At 47.3% G+C, this 13894-nt stretch overlaps 1 protein-coding gene across 9 annotated transcripts in view; it reads right to left on the bottom strand.

The window, feature by feature from the left end:
- Positions 1-3703: 3703 nt before the first annotated feature.
- The window catches only part of SH2D3C (SH2 domain containing 3C), a 93444-nt gene continuing 83253 nt past the window's right edge, over positions 3704-13894 (bottom strand). For all 9 annotated transcript variants that reach the window (XM_073540960.1, XM_073540955.1, XM_073540958.1 and 6 more), the window contains 6 exons: positions 13266-13804; positions 11973-12088; positions 11291-11462; positions 9730-9841; positions 7865-8071; positions 3704-5481 (listed from right to left, as the gene is read on the bottom strand). In XM_073540960.1, coding sequence (XP_073397061.1) covers positions 5306-5481; positions 7865-8071; positions 9730-9841; positions 11291-11462; positions 11973-12088; positions 13266-13804 — 1322 coding nt within the window. In that variant the 3' untranslated portion in view covers positions 3704-5305. The remainder of the gene's footprint in view (positions 5482-7864; positions 8072-9729; positions 9842-11290; positions 11463-11972; positions 12089-13265; positions 13805-13894) is intronic.

Here is a 13894-nt window from a genome sequence, read left to right as displayed (position 1 = left end):
TTCCGGGGCCGACTCTGGAATTTTTAGCACCCGATGAATGGCAGAAATTATGTCCTCAACTAGCGCTGTATTGCTAGGGGGAGAAGGTACCACGGACCTGTCCGTTTCGTTATCTGAGTCGGAGTCACAGATGCCCTCCGAATCCTGTGCCTCGCTAAGGTGATCCCTGGAGGGCGACCTGGGGCAGGAGTCTTCTGTGGTGGGGGATCCCTGTGGTAAATTGCACTGTCTGTCTGTGGCAGGGGACTGCCCAGGAGACCTGGAATGACGCTGTCTCTCCCTGGAGGGGGACGACCTTGTGCTATAGTGCGACTCAGGTGATCGAGACCTGTGGGTCCGCTTACGTCTGTGAGAGTCGGAAGCAGCATGTTCCTGAGACAAGCTGTCCGTTTGCTGTGTACCGTCCATAGCCGGGGCCCGACTCTGCAGAGCTTGCAGCAATGTAGCAGTTAGGTTGTCTATGGACTGTGTCATGGACTGAGACATCTGAGTTGCCCATTCCGGCGTGGCCTGTGACACTGAAGCGTCAGTAGGGACTCCCTGGGGTTCTGACCCAGAGTTCAGGATGCAGTCCCGGCAGTGCGGATACGTGCTGCCACTAGGGAGCGTGGCTTTGCAGGCTGTGCAGAATGCATAGAAACATTCCTGCCTGGTTCTCTTCCTTGAGCCCGGCATAGTGCACAGAGGCTGGCTATAAGGGATCGTACAGGGGTGGCTACGCAGAGGGAACCCACAGAGAGCCTTATAGGAAGTATAGATTCACAGCTGAGTAATGAGAACCCAGCTGTGAGCTTACCCCACCAGTGTGCCCCTAGGTCCAGCGCCAACAGATCCCAGTTCTGTGCCCCCCGGAGACTGCTGTGATGCTCCTCTCCTGGATCTCATCCAGAAAAAATGGCCACCGGGACTCTGAGGAGAGGGAGGAGGGGGCGGAGAGCTGAAAAGGGCGCGCTGGGCTGTGTAAAAACGCCCCCTTTCTGCCTCAATCCGCCCCTTCTATGACACTCCAGTGTGTCATTTTGGTCATCCGGGGGGCGGGCCGGGGGGCGGGGAAAAGGCGGCGGCTTCGGCTAGGCCGAAGCCGCGGTCTAAATTAGAGGCCTGATGCCCAGGAGGGCTCCAGAGCGGCGCGGTAGTCCGGGGGGGGCGGATTTGTACCAGACCCCCCCAGAATGGTCGACTGGATAGCGGTGGGGGTAGCAGGGGTAGCGGTTTCTGTATGTGGGGCCCCTGAAGCGCTATGGAGCCGCTGCTGCTGCAGAGACAGGGATGCAGAAAAGCCCTGTCTCTGCTGTGCCATCCAGTCCGCACCCTCCCCCGGCCCCAACAGGGTCCCTCAGCCGGCCTGGGGTCCCTGGAAGCTGCGGAATGCTGCCTGATCTCCGACCCTACCTGAGGCGTCTCAACCTAATGCCCCCTGCGGGGGATTAGGGAGGGTGCGTCTGTCACCGTCAGGGGGTCTTCATCCTCGCCTCAACCTCAACCCAGACCCCTTAAAGGGGTTGGGGAAGGAGGGGGGTCTCGACCTCGAACCAGGACCCGAGGGACTGGGGAGGGAGCGACATGGGGAATAGCCACCTCGACCTCAACCGGGTACCCCTAATAGGGGACCGAGGAGGGAGCCATGCCGGGAGTCTTGCTGGAGACCCTCTTTTCTTCATCTGTATTTCCGGACGAAAAAAGGAAAAAAACGGAAGAAAAAAGGTGTGCCTCCTTGCGACACTAAGCAAAAACTGGAGAAGGCTGACGCCGTCCAGGGGTGTATACTGCAGAGGAGGAGCCAAAGTTAATCTTTTTCAGATTATGCATAGTGTCGCCTCCTAGTGGACAGCAGCATAACACCCACGGTTCTGTGTCCCCCAATTAGGCGACAGCGTAAGAATGCGTTCACATTAGTCAGAATAGGATCATCTGGTTTCAAAGAAAACGCCCAATCCTGGGGATCGCCACGCAGCAAAGAGATGACAATTTTAACCTGCTGCGCGGAGCTCCCTGACGAGTTAGGCTTCAAGGCAAAAAATAATTTACAATTATTTTTGAAATTCAAAAATTTAGACCGATCCCCAAAAAATACATCAGGTGTAGGAATCTTTGGTTCAGCAGCATGTGAATGAGCAAGGTAGGCGGAAATTCCCCGCACTTCCGCAGCGAGCTGCTCCACACGATCAGACAATTGCTTTATCTCCATTGAGAGAAAGAAAAATTCCCCCTACGGCCTCAGAGATATAGAGGAAAAAATATACACACCTTTTTTTTTTTTTTACAATTCTTTCCTGCTATTGAGTACCCTAGGATCTGCGGTATGGCGGGTGATTCTGTTATGAACGAGTCACTGTAGGAGGCAAAAGCAGAAATACAAGCTAAGTCCAGAAAACCAGAGAAGTTGGCAACTATCAGATTGCAGACCCCTGAACCTATCAACACAACTAGCAGTAGCCGTGGGGGGTTCCTACGATGCTCTAGACCCCTCGATCACAGCCGGAGAATTACATAGGCCTAAAGAAAGAAAGGGGAAATCTAAACTGCCCCAGAGCAGACCCCAAAGCAATAGGCAGCCCCCAACATATAATGACGGTGAAGCAAGATGAAAATACTAACACAGACAGAAAGATAGACTGAGCAAAGACGGGGCCCAAAACTACCTAGATATGAAAGGACAGGAAGGCTGCTGTCTGCAATCTGCCCCTTGCCTCCAATTCTGCCCCTTGTCTCCAATCCTGCCCCCGTGTCTCTAATTCTGCTCCCATGTCTCCAGCCTGCCGGTGAAACATAGTGCGGCTTGCTGCTTTCAATAAAGGAAAAAAAAAACAAAACTTCCTCCTTACCTTGCCGCTCTCCTGTGGCCATGGTCACTCCCAGAGTTTCAAGCGCGTACTTACCGGCGAATGACAATGACGTCATACGCCGGCGACGTGCGCACTGACGTCACAGCCGCCTCCGATTGGCTGGCGGCTTTAACTATTGCCTTGCATGCCCGCAAGGCAATAGAGTAACTGAACCTGCATCTCGGAATCCTGCCGCTGGGGCCCAATGTGGGCCCCCTCTGCTAAGCGGGCCCCATACACTCAGTCAGGGAAGTAATGCCCTGATAGCGGCCCTGTGTGAATGTTCCCTTTAATGTGTCTGCCATCTAATAGAGGCAGGTTCAGTAGCAGAGAGGGAACAGAAAACTGCTGCTTCCTAGTCAGAACTGCCTGGGCACATTGGACAGTGTAGACGTGTTTCACAGATGGGGCACTGCCAGACCCCCACGGACTCCAAGGACTCAGGAAGAGTCCCGAAGACTACAAAGCTAAGGACTGCAACATGGGCCCCAGGACTCTGGAAGGGCCCCACTTCTGAAGGGGTTATCCCCGGCGTATGGAATTCCACTAAACCTTGGCTGCTGCAATTTCTGTGGGTGCGGTTGGGAAGCGTGACAGGGAGAGGGTAGGAAAACCAGTGTTGTACTCGTGCCTTACTTCTTCATAACTGTTCAATAAAGTTATTTTCCCTGTTGGACAACGGCCACCTTCCGGACTCTTATTCGTCTGGACCGCTGTGACCAGAGGATAAGGTAATCTGTGGGGAAAGAACTGTTGGTCCAGTCTGTTTATGTGCAAGGGACCGGGAGTACTCGCTGATAGTGTGCTCAGTCACGCCCGGTCACCACTACCCCCCCTCCCGGAGCCCTTGTTACATATCCACAGACAACTTTTTTTTTTTTTTTTTACATCAATACATTTATTTACAAATGACTTAAGATCAATAGCGGATGGTTCTGTACAATGAGATGAGATGAGGTTTCTGTACAGCATAGATAGTGAGACGATATTTACATACTGGGATTATTTACATGGGGAAAATGTTGTCCCTATACACACGGCGACTGACATTCATCATACTGTAAGTGAAGTCCAATTTAGAGGTCCTTTATAGTCCTTATACAAGTCTGTACGTTCGCGGTGGTGGTGGTGTTCAACCGACCACAAAGAAGAAAACTAGAAATCTTCAATGACAACATTGAAATAACACATCGTAATTATACATTTGTGCAAAGACACTACTGTCCCCCCTATCATCTTATCTGGGAAACATTTGTGAGAATGTATGAAAACTCCTTACACATACAAAACATGGGTATTTTATGCTGTATATGTTATATGGGATTTATTGCAGAATTCAGTTGAGACCCAGATGTCTCAAAGTTCGACTAAGGAGAGGATTTTCACACCACCGGATTGGCAAGGTTCGCCATTTGTTTGCCACTCGAAACGACCCTACATGCCATGCACACAATTCGGATTTGATGCGCATTTTCCGCTGTACATCTCGCAGCGTTTCTGCTGATTTTCGGCATCAAAATCCACATGCATGACATGAGAATTTTGCAGCTGATTTTAACCCTTAGCTGGTACAATCACTTATTGTCATCCCTTTCTACTCATTTCAGAAGAGAAGTGTAGCACGATCCTCAAAGCAACCCTTCCTCCATTGCAGTGCAGTGGATAGAATTACCAAATTTGTAGAAGGATCAGCATAATATTTGCTGTAGAACCTCCCTTTATGGTTCTCTTTATGGTTTCTGGTAAGAAAAGTAATTTTAATTTTAGAAATTCTATAAAAATATAATGACCGCATGGGAAACTGATTACACTATAGTCCAATGTGTCACGTAGGGGGCAGTGGTAGTGACAGATTATGAATAACTTTTCTTTATAGCTTTTCCTATATGTTGAAAATATACAGTTAAATGTTTCCAGTTATATAAAATAATTTTCTACGTCTCGCTCTGATTAAAGGGTTTAATGATTGTAATGGTTCATGTTATTGCGGTAAATGGGAACGTGTGCTTTACGGTATATTTCAGTTTAATGATTTTTGGATGGAAAGACAGCATTGATATGGAATATAGTCCTACTGGTGAAATCACAACCACTAGGGGGAGATATGGTCCTTCTTTATAACCAGTCGCTGACTGGCATGACTGCAGCTCTGACGCCCAAGTGTCAGTGCATATATTCTTCACACACTTGGCATGGCCGGTAAACGTGATTACAGATTTTTGGGGGGGTCAGGCCTTCCCATATAAAATCCAACTGTAAATTAATAAGCATATTTAATGCCGTCTTCTCCTCTGGAATTTAACCCATTCCATGTCACAAGAACCAGCATGCACTGTGGTGCGATATATCAATACCCCCCACCTCCCACCCCAAGAAAAGTCATTAAAAAGTGCTATGTTTCCTCCGGACAAAGTCTTTGATTCCTTGCTTCGGGCAAATTTCATCCCTTTGTTTTTCGGTCCGTATCACTGGGTTCTTTGTTATAATTCACTGAAGCGCACAGATGGTTCCAGTTTGTGTGAGAGAGCAGTGAGAACTTTGTCAAACTTGTCGTATCTCTCGGCTTGACTTCCTGCTGCTCCCCGGCAGCCCCATAGCATCCTCATCTGGAATTCAGTGCTGGAAACCTCCAAGAGATCTGACCTAGGGTGGAAGTCTGTGAAGTGCAAGAAGAAACATTGTCAAGAGGGCAATGCACAAAATATATTCCATCTATACAAAGGTCCATTCTCTTCTAGTAAGGGTACGTCCACAGAGGAAAAGTACGCATATTTCACTCTATTACAATCATTGTCCCAAAATCTTTAGTAAATGCAAAACACTTCACAAAACATATAATAACCATCATTTTTAAAAGAGATTTTATGTGATCCCATTTTATGTTCTACGTCATAGCTTTCTCCAGATTCATTACGTGCCTGGGACGCCCCTCACACCCAGGGCTGTGGGGTACTCGGTACCGGGCCCCGTGGATCTCAATGGAAGTTGTCACGGTAGCTGTGACCCGGCCCGTGGCCCTGGGAGCCCATTGTAAATGTTCAGTGTGAATGAATAAGTCGTGACGCCACCTGTGGTGTTCGGCAACGTAGATGTTAGGCCGACGCTGCAGACAGATCCTCTGGGACAGATGGTGTGGTGCAGCAGTGATGGTATAGCCCTCCACAGGCAGGGCTGTTGTCCCAGGGCAGAGTAGATATGGAGACACTTAGATGGTGTAGTGTCAGGCGCAGGGGATGTAGCAGTGCCGGGCAGGTTGACGCTGGAGTAAGTGGAGGACACCAGGGCATGTAGTTCCAAAGCTTTACTCACAGTCTGTTGTACAAACAGGTGCCCGCTTCCGTGCCGTGTCCTCCGGGTCTGGGACTCAGTCAACCCCCAGGCCAGATGGAATACTCCTTTCCAATACTCCGCCAACTTGTGCCTTTCTGAACGTCTCCTCTTATAGTGCCTTTAGATGAAGTACTCCTAGTACTGAGTTACACTGGAGTTCCTCCTGTCTGATGTTCCTATGAACTCTACTTGTACGGCAGACAGCTGTAGCCTGCTTCGGGGACTCCTTGCTACTAAGTCCCGGCTCACTAATATGTTGCTGTTGTGCCCCCAAGTCTTGAGTGGGAATAAAGTGGTCACTACTTCTATTCCTCCGGTGTCTGCTGCAGGACCATTAGTATCCGTACAACCTCGGGACCAGACCCCGGCCTTGCGCTTAGAACTTCTAGGAAGGGTTCTTTTCTCACCCACGTCCTCTGTTCTCTTTTACTCCTCACGTTCCGTACTAATCCTTTCTTTCTATGGAGAGTCAGGCTTTCAGTCTATGTTGCTCTCTTTCTCCCTTTCCCATGCCAGGAGACCCAGATCATTGGGATCTGCTGCAGCACTTCCATCCATCTATCCCTCTCTCTAGGGATCTTCTTCTCTCTCCAACCAACTACTGACTAACTGACTTAAACTCTTCCCGCTCCTTGAAATGTAATCTAACTCAACCCACCTCCCAGCATGTTTCGTGTTCCAAGCAGGGAGCCACCAATGGGTGCTTTGCTATACTCCAAGCAGGGAGCCGCCGAAGGTGCTTTGCTACACTACTTTGTGGTGTGGGGTGCAGGTGTTGGAGCATGGTCAGGAGTTTCCACCTTACCTGGATGATGAGGCAACACACCTCAGGAGGAGGTGCAGTACCTCTGTGGCGACCGAGCCCATATGAGCCTCAGGGGCGCCACATGCCCCTAACATGAGGTGTTCTGAGTTATTTTATGGATTTTTATGTGTATATTGTTTTCAATAAAATTATATTTTTAATATTAAAATTCTCTTCTTATGCTGGGATTAAACATTTTATCCTGGGTGGTGGTTATTATACATTTCACTTTTGGCATTGCAATGAGTGAAACTCAAAACAACAGTCAATTTTTGCTGCAATTTTTCTCTATAGCCGGAGAATGAAATTTTGAATTATCCCATAAAGAACGCTTCTAACTGCAATACGTTACCAAGAATCCAGAAGGGTAATCCGGCCCATGTGCACATACCTATACCTACCCAAAACACTCTCCTGGCGTTGTCTCCTTAGAGTAGGGTCATAACTATAGTCGGTACCGGTGTTGCAGTTGTACTTGGGTCCTGGAGGACCCACTTGGCCCGTATGAGAAAACCGATAATCGTGAAGACCTTGTGACAGTTGAGGACCCTGCTGCAGATTTTGCATTGGGGCCCAGAGTTTTCAGTTACACCACTGATGATGAGTATATTTAATATACTGTGAAACTGAAAATCTGTCACAGGATAAATTGGTGGCCTCCTCAAAGTCATGGTCCTGTATGTGTTTCTGAGAAAGCTGGTTGTTCATCCAACTTTCCTAGAAAGGAAGATGTATTATGAATAAGAGAAGGCTATATCAATGCACGAGTAATAAATTGCTATTCTGGGATCTGGGAATGTCATCTGAAGCCCCCCCCCATAGGAGCTGTAAAAGTGGAAAGTGGCCATGTTGCTGTCACTTGTATTCCCAGGATAAGATCTCAGCAACAGAATTTGATTCTCACCTTGCAGCCGCATCTCGGCATTGGTGCGGTAGAGACCCCCGTGGTGTGCCACCATCCTGGCCGCCTCTAGATGAGACATGACCACTTCTACTCCATTGTCAATGCTGTCCCACGGCTCTCCGCCATCCAGCAGAGGGGAGTCTCTCTCCAGCAGGGTGATGAGAGGGATGATATGAGGGAATGTGGTGTTGCTCAGTGGTAGACTCTCTGCACAGATTAAACAAAAATCATATCATAAATATAATGAGATAATAAGGGGAAAAAAAATAATCAAAAATACAAATGGATTTATTGGCGGGGGGGTCTCCTAGTACCTAAAAAATTAACTCCCTATGACCATCTATAACATGCTAAGAGGAGTGCATTATGTCTGATACAAGATCTCTATCAATCCTCATGTAGTGTGCTCCCTGCCAAAATGTTATCATTGAACTCTATGGCTATAGGAAGGAAGCAGCGAATTAGGACAACCATATAAAACAACAAAAGATCCGCCACTTAATAATTTGGATCTAGTTAGACTAAATAGAAATAAGAGTTTTCTGCTCCTTTTTTTAAAGAAGCCTTGGTTACCCCCAGAATCGGTGATGTCACTGTAACAAGGTGGTCCGGGGTGGTAGTCCTAGCCAAGTCAACTAAGCCACAGTCAGTATACACCCCAATACCTTGTACATAAATAAACAAGAAAGGTGTGATCCCCTCTGGAACAGTGAGGACCCCCATTTGGGGTATAAGTGGATCCCCGTCTGGGACAGAAGGGACCGCCCGGCTGGAGAAAATATTGGCTGCCAGAACTGTCGGGCACAGGGACTGAGTAGTGCCCCGATGAGGACTATAAGCGCCAGGGATCGGCTTGAGGACTGTGATCGTACTGCGGCTGCCATTACTGCCGCCATTGCTGCTGGAACTAGGGAAAGAGCAGGACGTTTACCTGAATTATTGTAACTACCTTTTTCCAATTTTTTCTACTTTTATTGCCTTTTCTCTACTCTACAATAAACGGTTATCCCTGTTGGATTTTAACGGTTTTCCTGGATCCTGATTGTCATGTTGCAGTGACTGTGGAGAAGAGGTAAATTGCCTAGGGTTCATCTGTCCTATATATGTGCAAGGGGCCGGGGTGCTCGCTGACTGTGTGCACAGTGGCTCTGTTCTTGGAGTGTAGCTTTAAGTGACTCAGCCATAACTACCACCCCGTGCCACCTTGTTACATCACGACTACCAGTGACCTGACCACTAAGGCTGCTGAGTGGCTGCAGCGTCAGTTGACTGGTGGTTTGTAAGCCGCCGATTTTGGTGTAGCTCATTCCGGTAATAAGTATATATTTTTTTTATTTTTGTCTTTAATCAGAATTGCTTTCCACTGTTAAGTTGAAAAAAAGAGCAGAAAATCCCTTTAAATTGTAGCACAAATTAAAGCGACCCCTCATCGAGAAACTAAAAAGTGACCGCTGTCTCCTTCACTGAGATTGACGCTCTATTCCTCCTGCTTTCAAGAGGGCAGTGGTCAGTCTAAGCCACGTCTTCCCTCCTTTTCCTATCCCGCAGCACTGGGAAGGCATGGTTTTATGCTTACCACTGAATTCCTAATGCAAGCGCAGTGTCCATCTTTGAAGTAGGAATGAAGCACCAAATCTGAGTGCAGGAGGCACATAAAGAGCACCAGTGGGTGACCACACATGATTAATGTATGGTCACATTTCAATGCCAGAGCGGAGGTCACTTTGTGCTGTCCCAATCCACCATGGATATTAGATGTTGAACACAAGCACTTTTGCTGCTGCAGATTTTGATTATGATAAAACCCTGAGTATTGAAAAATACAAAGCAAACTGAGTGAGTAAATTGGCCTTTGAATTAATTACCTTTGCCTTCGTTCATGCTTTTGAGGAATGGCTTCAATTTCTTCTCGTACAATATGGCTCCCTCTGTGTGTCTCTGTCTCAAGGCAATCCATGTCTGTTCTAGTCTGGAGATCTGGAAATGAGATGGAGGAACAGTCAGTTTTTGTTACCCCACGTGTAGAAGATTCATTAATCTTGCTGGGTTTATAGCAACATTTCCTCCAAGCCATTAATAGAGCAGGCAGGAGGGCTCATTGACCCGATTAAGTACGACCCTCCCTCCCCCTGCGAATTTACAAATGTGACATCATATGGGAACCACGAATAATCTGGTCTCATTGCCGGGAGTAGGAAAGCAGCCAATGTGCTGCCAACTTCATGGCTGCGATGTTGCAATGCAAAATTACGATCTCAGTGATGTGCTGTGCCGCCCAGGCCTAAATCTCACTAGGCATTTCCATTCTTCTTATTAATAGGGTGTGTGGACAATATCAGACTGCCCCATTGCCAGAAAATGGTGACATCAAGCGGTCAATTCACTGCTCCGAATCCAACAGTAATAATAGAGGAACGGTATAAGCTGAGAACAGCTAGTAGACACAATGTGTGTGTACAGGCGGTCTCATTAGACACAGTGTATGTGTACAGGCGGGCTCATTAGACACAGTGTGTGTGTACAGGTGGTCTCATTAGACACAGTGCGTGTGTACAAGTGGTCTCATTAGATGCAGGGTAAGTGTACAGGCGGTCTCATTAGACGCAGGGTAAGTGTATAGGCAGTATCATTAGACACAGGGTAAGTGTACAAGCGGTCTCATTAGACGCAGGGCATGTGTACAGGTGGTCTCATTAGAGGCAGGGTATGTGTAGAGGCGGTCTCATTAGACGCAGGGTAAGTGTACAGGTGGTCTCATTAGACGCAGGGTATGTATACAGGCGGTCTCAGACGCAGGGTAAGTGTACTTGCGGTCTCATTAGACGCAGGGTATGTGTACAGGCGGTCTCATTAGACACAGGGTAAGTGTACAGGCGGTCTCATTAGACACAGTGTATGTGTACAGGTGGTCTCATTAGACACAGGGTAAGTGTACAGGCAGTCTCATTAGACACAGGGTAAGTGTACAGGCGGTCTCAATAGAGTCAGGGTAAGTGTATAGGTGGTCTCATTAGATGCATGGTAAGTGTACAGGTGGTCTCATTAGACGCAGGGTATGTGTAAAGGCGGTCTCATTTAGAAGCCGGGTAAGTGTACAGGCGGTCTCATTAGACGCAGGGTAAGTGTACAGTCGGTCTTATTAGACGCAGGGTAAGTGTACAGGCGGTCTCATTAGACGCAGTGTATGTGTACAGGCGGTCTCATTAGACACTGTGTATGTGTACACCCTCCATTGATCTGATAGCGATGATATATCCTAAGGATAGGTCCTGGAGGACCCCTTTAAGAAACTTGCCTTTAAGTATACTCAGAGTATAGATGACAATCTATACATCTAAGAGACTGCAGAAGATAATACACCAAGGCAGGAAGTTGTCAGTTGGCGGAAAAAAAAAAAAAGCAAAACCTTGCAAGTGTTTCATGTACCTGTGCCAATTCCAAAGCGTTCATCACAGCTGCAAAGCTGTACAAGTTCCCCAGGGTGCCCTTCAGCTCGGCTGCCAGCTGAATGGTTTTGTGGAGCAGCGCGGCCCGCTCCTCTATGCTTCCTGTGCAGCCCAAGATGTCTACAGCAATCATGATGGACATGGTATGGTATCTGGAAAACAATAGGTAAAAAATGAATAAATAACATTTCTTACGTGATTAATAGAATAGAAGTATGCAATGTTGTAGCTGAAGCGGAGCACCCTTCCACTGTCCCTATAGGCACGGCCGTCCTTACATTAATGCGGGTGGTAGGACAACTGTCTACAGCACCCCTTAAACCTCATCTGCACTCATTCTGTACTTTTGTGGCCAATCTGAGACTCAATGCACAGTTCTTTCTGCAGGAGTGTCCCAGTTTCGTCAGGTGCTGATCTCAGGCCTGATTACCTTCCCTCAAGAGTAAATTAAAGGTGAAGGCTGAAGTATCCAAGAAGCCGATCTTCTATTGGCTCTATGACAGATCTGCGTGGCCAAGTTCTGAAATGACTAATAGGGCTCCAGTCGGTTCCATGGAGGAGCAGATCCTCGATGCCGTCATGTATATATTATTTTTGCAGTTTGGCGTGACGCTGATCACATCGCAGGCATGTGCCGTTAATTAAGTCTGTTCTCCACGCACCTTTCGAGAAGGTCAAGACGCAGCTGGCGGCCATGCGGCAACGTCAGGAGCTCCATGCCAGAGCTGACTCCCATGATCCTCTGCATCTCCTTGGTAACACCGAGTATCCTGGCAACCTGGGAGCAACACGTAGATGGAGATTAATCTCTCTTAATTACAAATAGATTGTCGCCTCATCTTGTGCAAAGTATTCCCGGAGGAGACCATCATAAATGTGATAATGGCAATCATTTTACTCCTGTAGTACTAGCAAGAGACCCGGGATGACATCATCAGTGACATCATCGACTAAGTTACCCCTGAGTACTGCCCTATTTAGGGGAAAACAGGACTATGGTTATAGACTCATATTTATTTATTTTTTTTTAAGAAAAGTCCTGATCACAATTCTGAGATCCCGAGTGATCGCCTGTAATCCGTAAATGTTCAATTTCCCTGCAGGCCACCACAGGGAAAAATATGGTATGTCACAATGCCCACTGAAACTAACAGGTGCTGTACTGCAAGGGTCCTCCAATGTAAGAGATGGTTTTTGTAGTGGCTTCTATAGTTTGCTAATATATAGGGGGCTTTAATAGTCAACCACTATCATTTAACACTGACAGGGAATCTAAAAGTGTTTATTGTTTTTTTTTTAAAGAAGATTACTTTAAGGGATTTTTTTTGGGGGGCGGGGGGGTTGGGTAAACGTAATGCAATCAGACCTCATAGACAGGTATAATGCTGGGGAAGAAAATCATCACCTTTAGGGTACGCTCAAGCTGCCATATAACACGTCTGAGTGTTCTATCATATAGCACTCGGACCAGTGTTACTCTACAGAGCAGTGCATATCTAATGCCGATTCAGCATGAGAAAACCATCTCAGCATGCTACAAGTGACCTCGGTATTTGGGTACAAGTCTATGGGTGCGTGTGAAACATCGGACTACACTCAGATGTCATCAGTCAATGGAGAAATTAAGTTCTCTGTCTTCTCCGCACCTGCGCTATGTTTTCTCATGCGAGAGGATAAGAGCACACTCACATGACACTCAGATCAAACTCTGACCAAGTGTCATTAGCATAATCGGCCCGGTTCTCTTACAAGAGAGAACCAACACCAGTTTGGGCGTACCGTTACCCTATGGTCTGACCTTTATTAAGTTGGATTCAGGAACTGTATCAGAGCATAGCGAAACAGATTTACAATTCAGGAGACTGGAAAAGAGAACTGAAGTCCGCTGTGAGAACTAAGAATAGACAATCATATGTCAGGTACACCTTTCCACTGATGATAGCGGCGCTCCTCACCTCACAGTCAGTTTTGGTGATATGCTTGGCAATGATTTTTGCATCGACCTCAGAAAATAACTCCTTGACCTTCTTCAGGATACACATCTCTAGGGGCTTATTGTCCGCAGGAATCAGCATGGACTTGAACGCTGATGGGTTGAAGAAAGATTTCATTTCTATGCTTGGGATAGTAAAAGAGAGTCTGTCTTTGTCGGTATCTTCCACTGCACGGTTGACGCCTGCCCTGACACCTTCATCAACTTTTAACCTTTCCACGTAGCTTTTGGGTGGCAGAGGTTTGTTGTGACTGTCGTGTGTCGGAGAGGCTGGGCGTAGCTGGCAGTAATGTCCGTTATCGGGGTCGCTATAACTGTTTATTGAGGGCGAGGGAGAGATTTGTGGGTATCCATGACTGGGTGTGGAGTGGGAACTTTCAGCCAAGTTTAATGTAGCCTTATTATTTGGTGAGTTTACGTGAGGTTCACTGGATCGTCTCAGTACCGGGGAGCCTGGTGTCACACTTGGCGCAGGGGTTCCCTGGGGCTTCACCCTGACAACTGAACAAACATAAGCATATATTATATGGTTAATACATAAAGACGTGGGATAACCATTACCACCCTAGAATGTAAAAAGTATATCTTTTC

The sequence above is a fragment of the Dendrobates tinctorius genome, unplaced genomic scaffold (genome assembly GCF_039654945.1).
Source record: "Dendrobates tinctorius isolate UK_male_01 unplaced genomic scaffold, ASM3965494v1 ptg000120l, whole genome shotgun sequence".
Classification (NCBI taxonomy): domain Eukaryota; kingdom Metazoa; phylum Chordata; class Amphibia; order Anura; family Dendrobatidae; genus Dendrobates; species Dendrobates tinctorius.
Note: the sequence above shows the minus strand (reverse complement) of the source record. Positions and strands in the feature narration are given on the sequence as shown.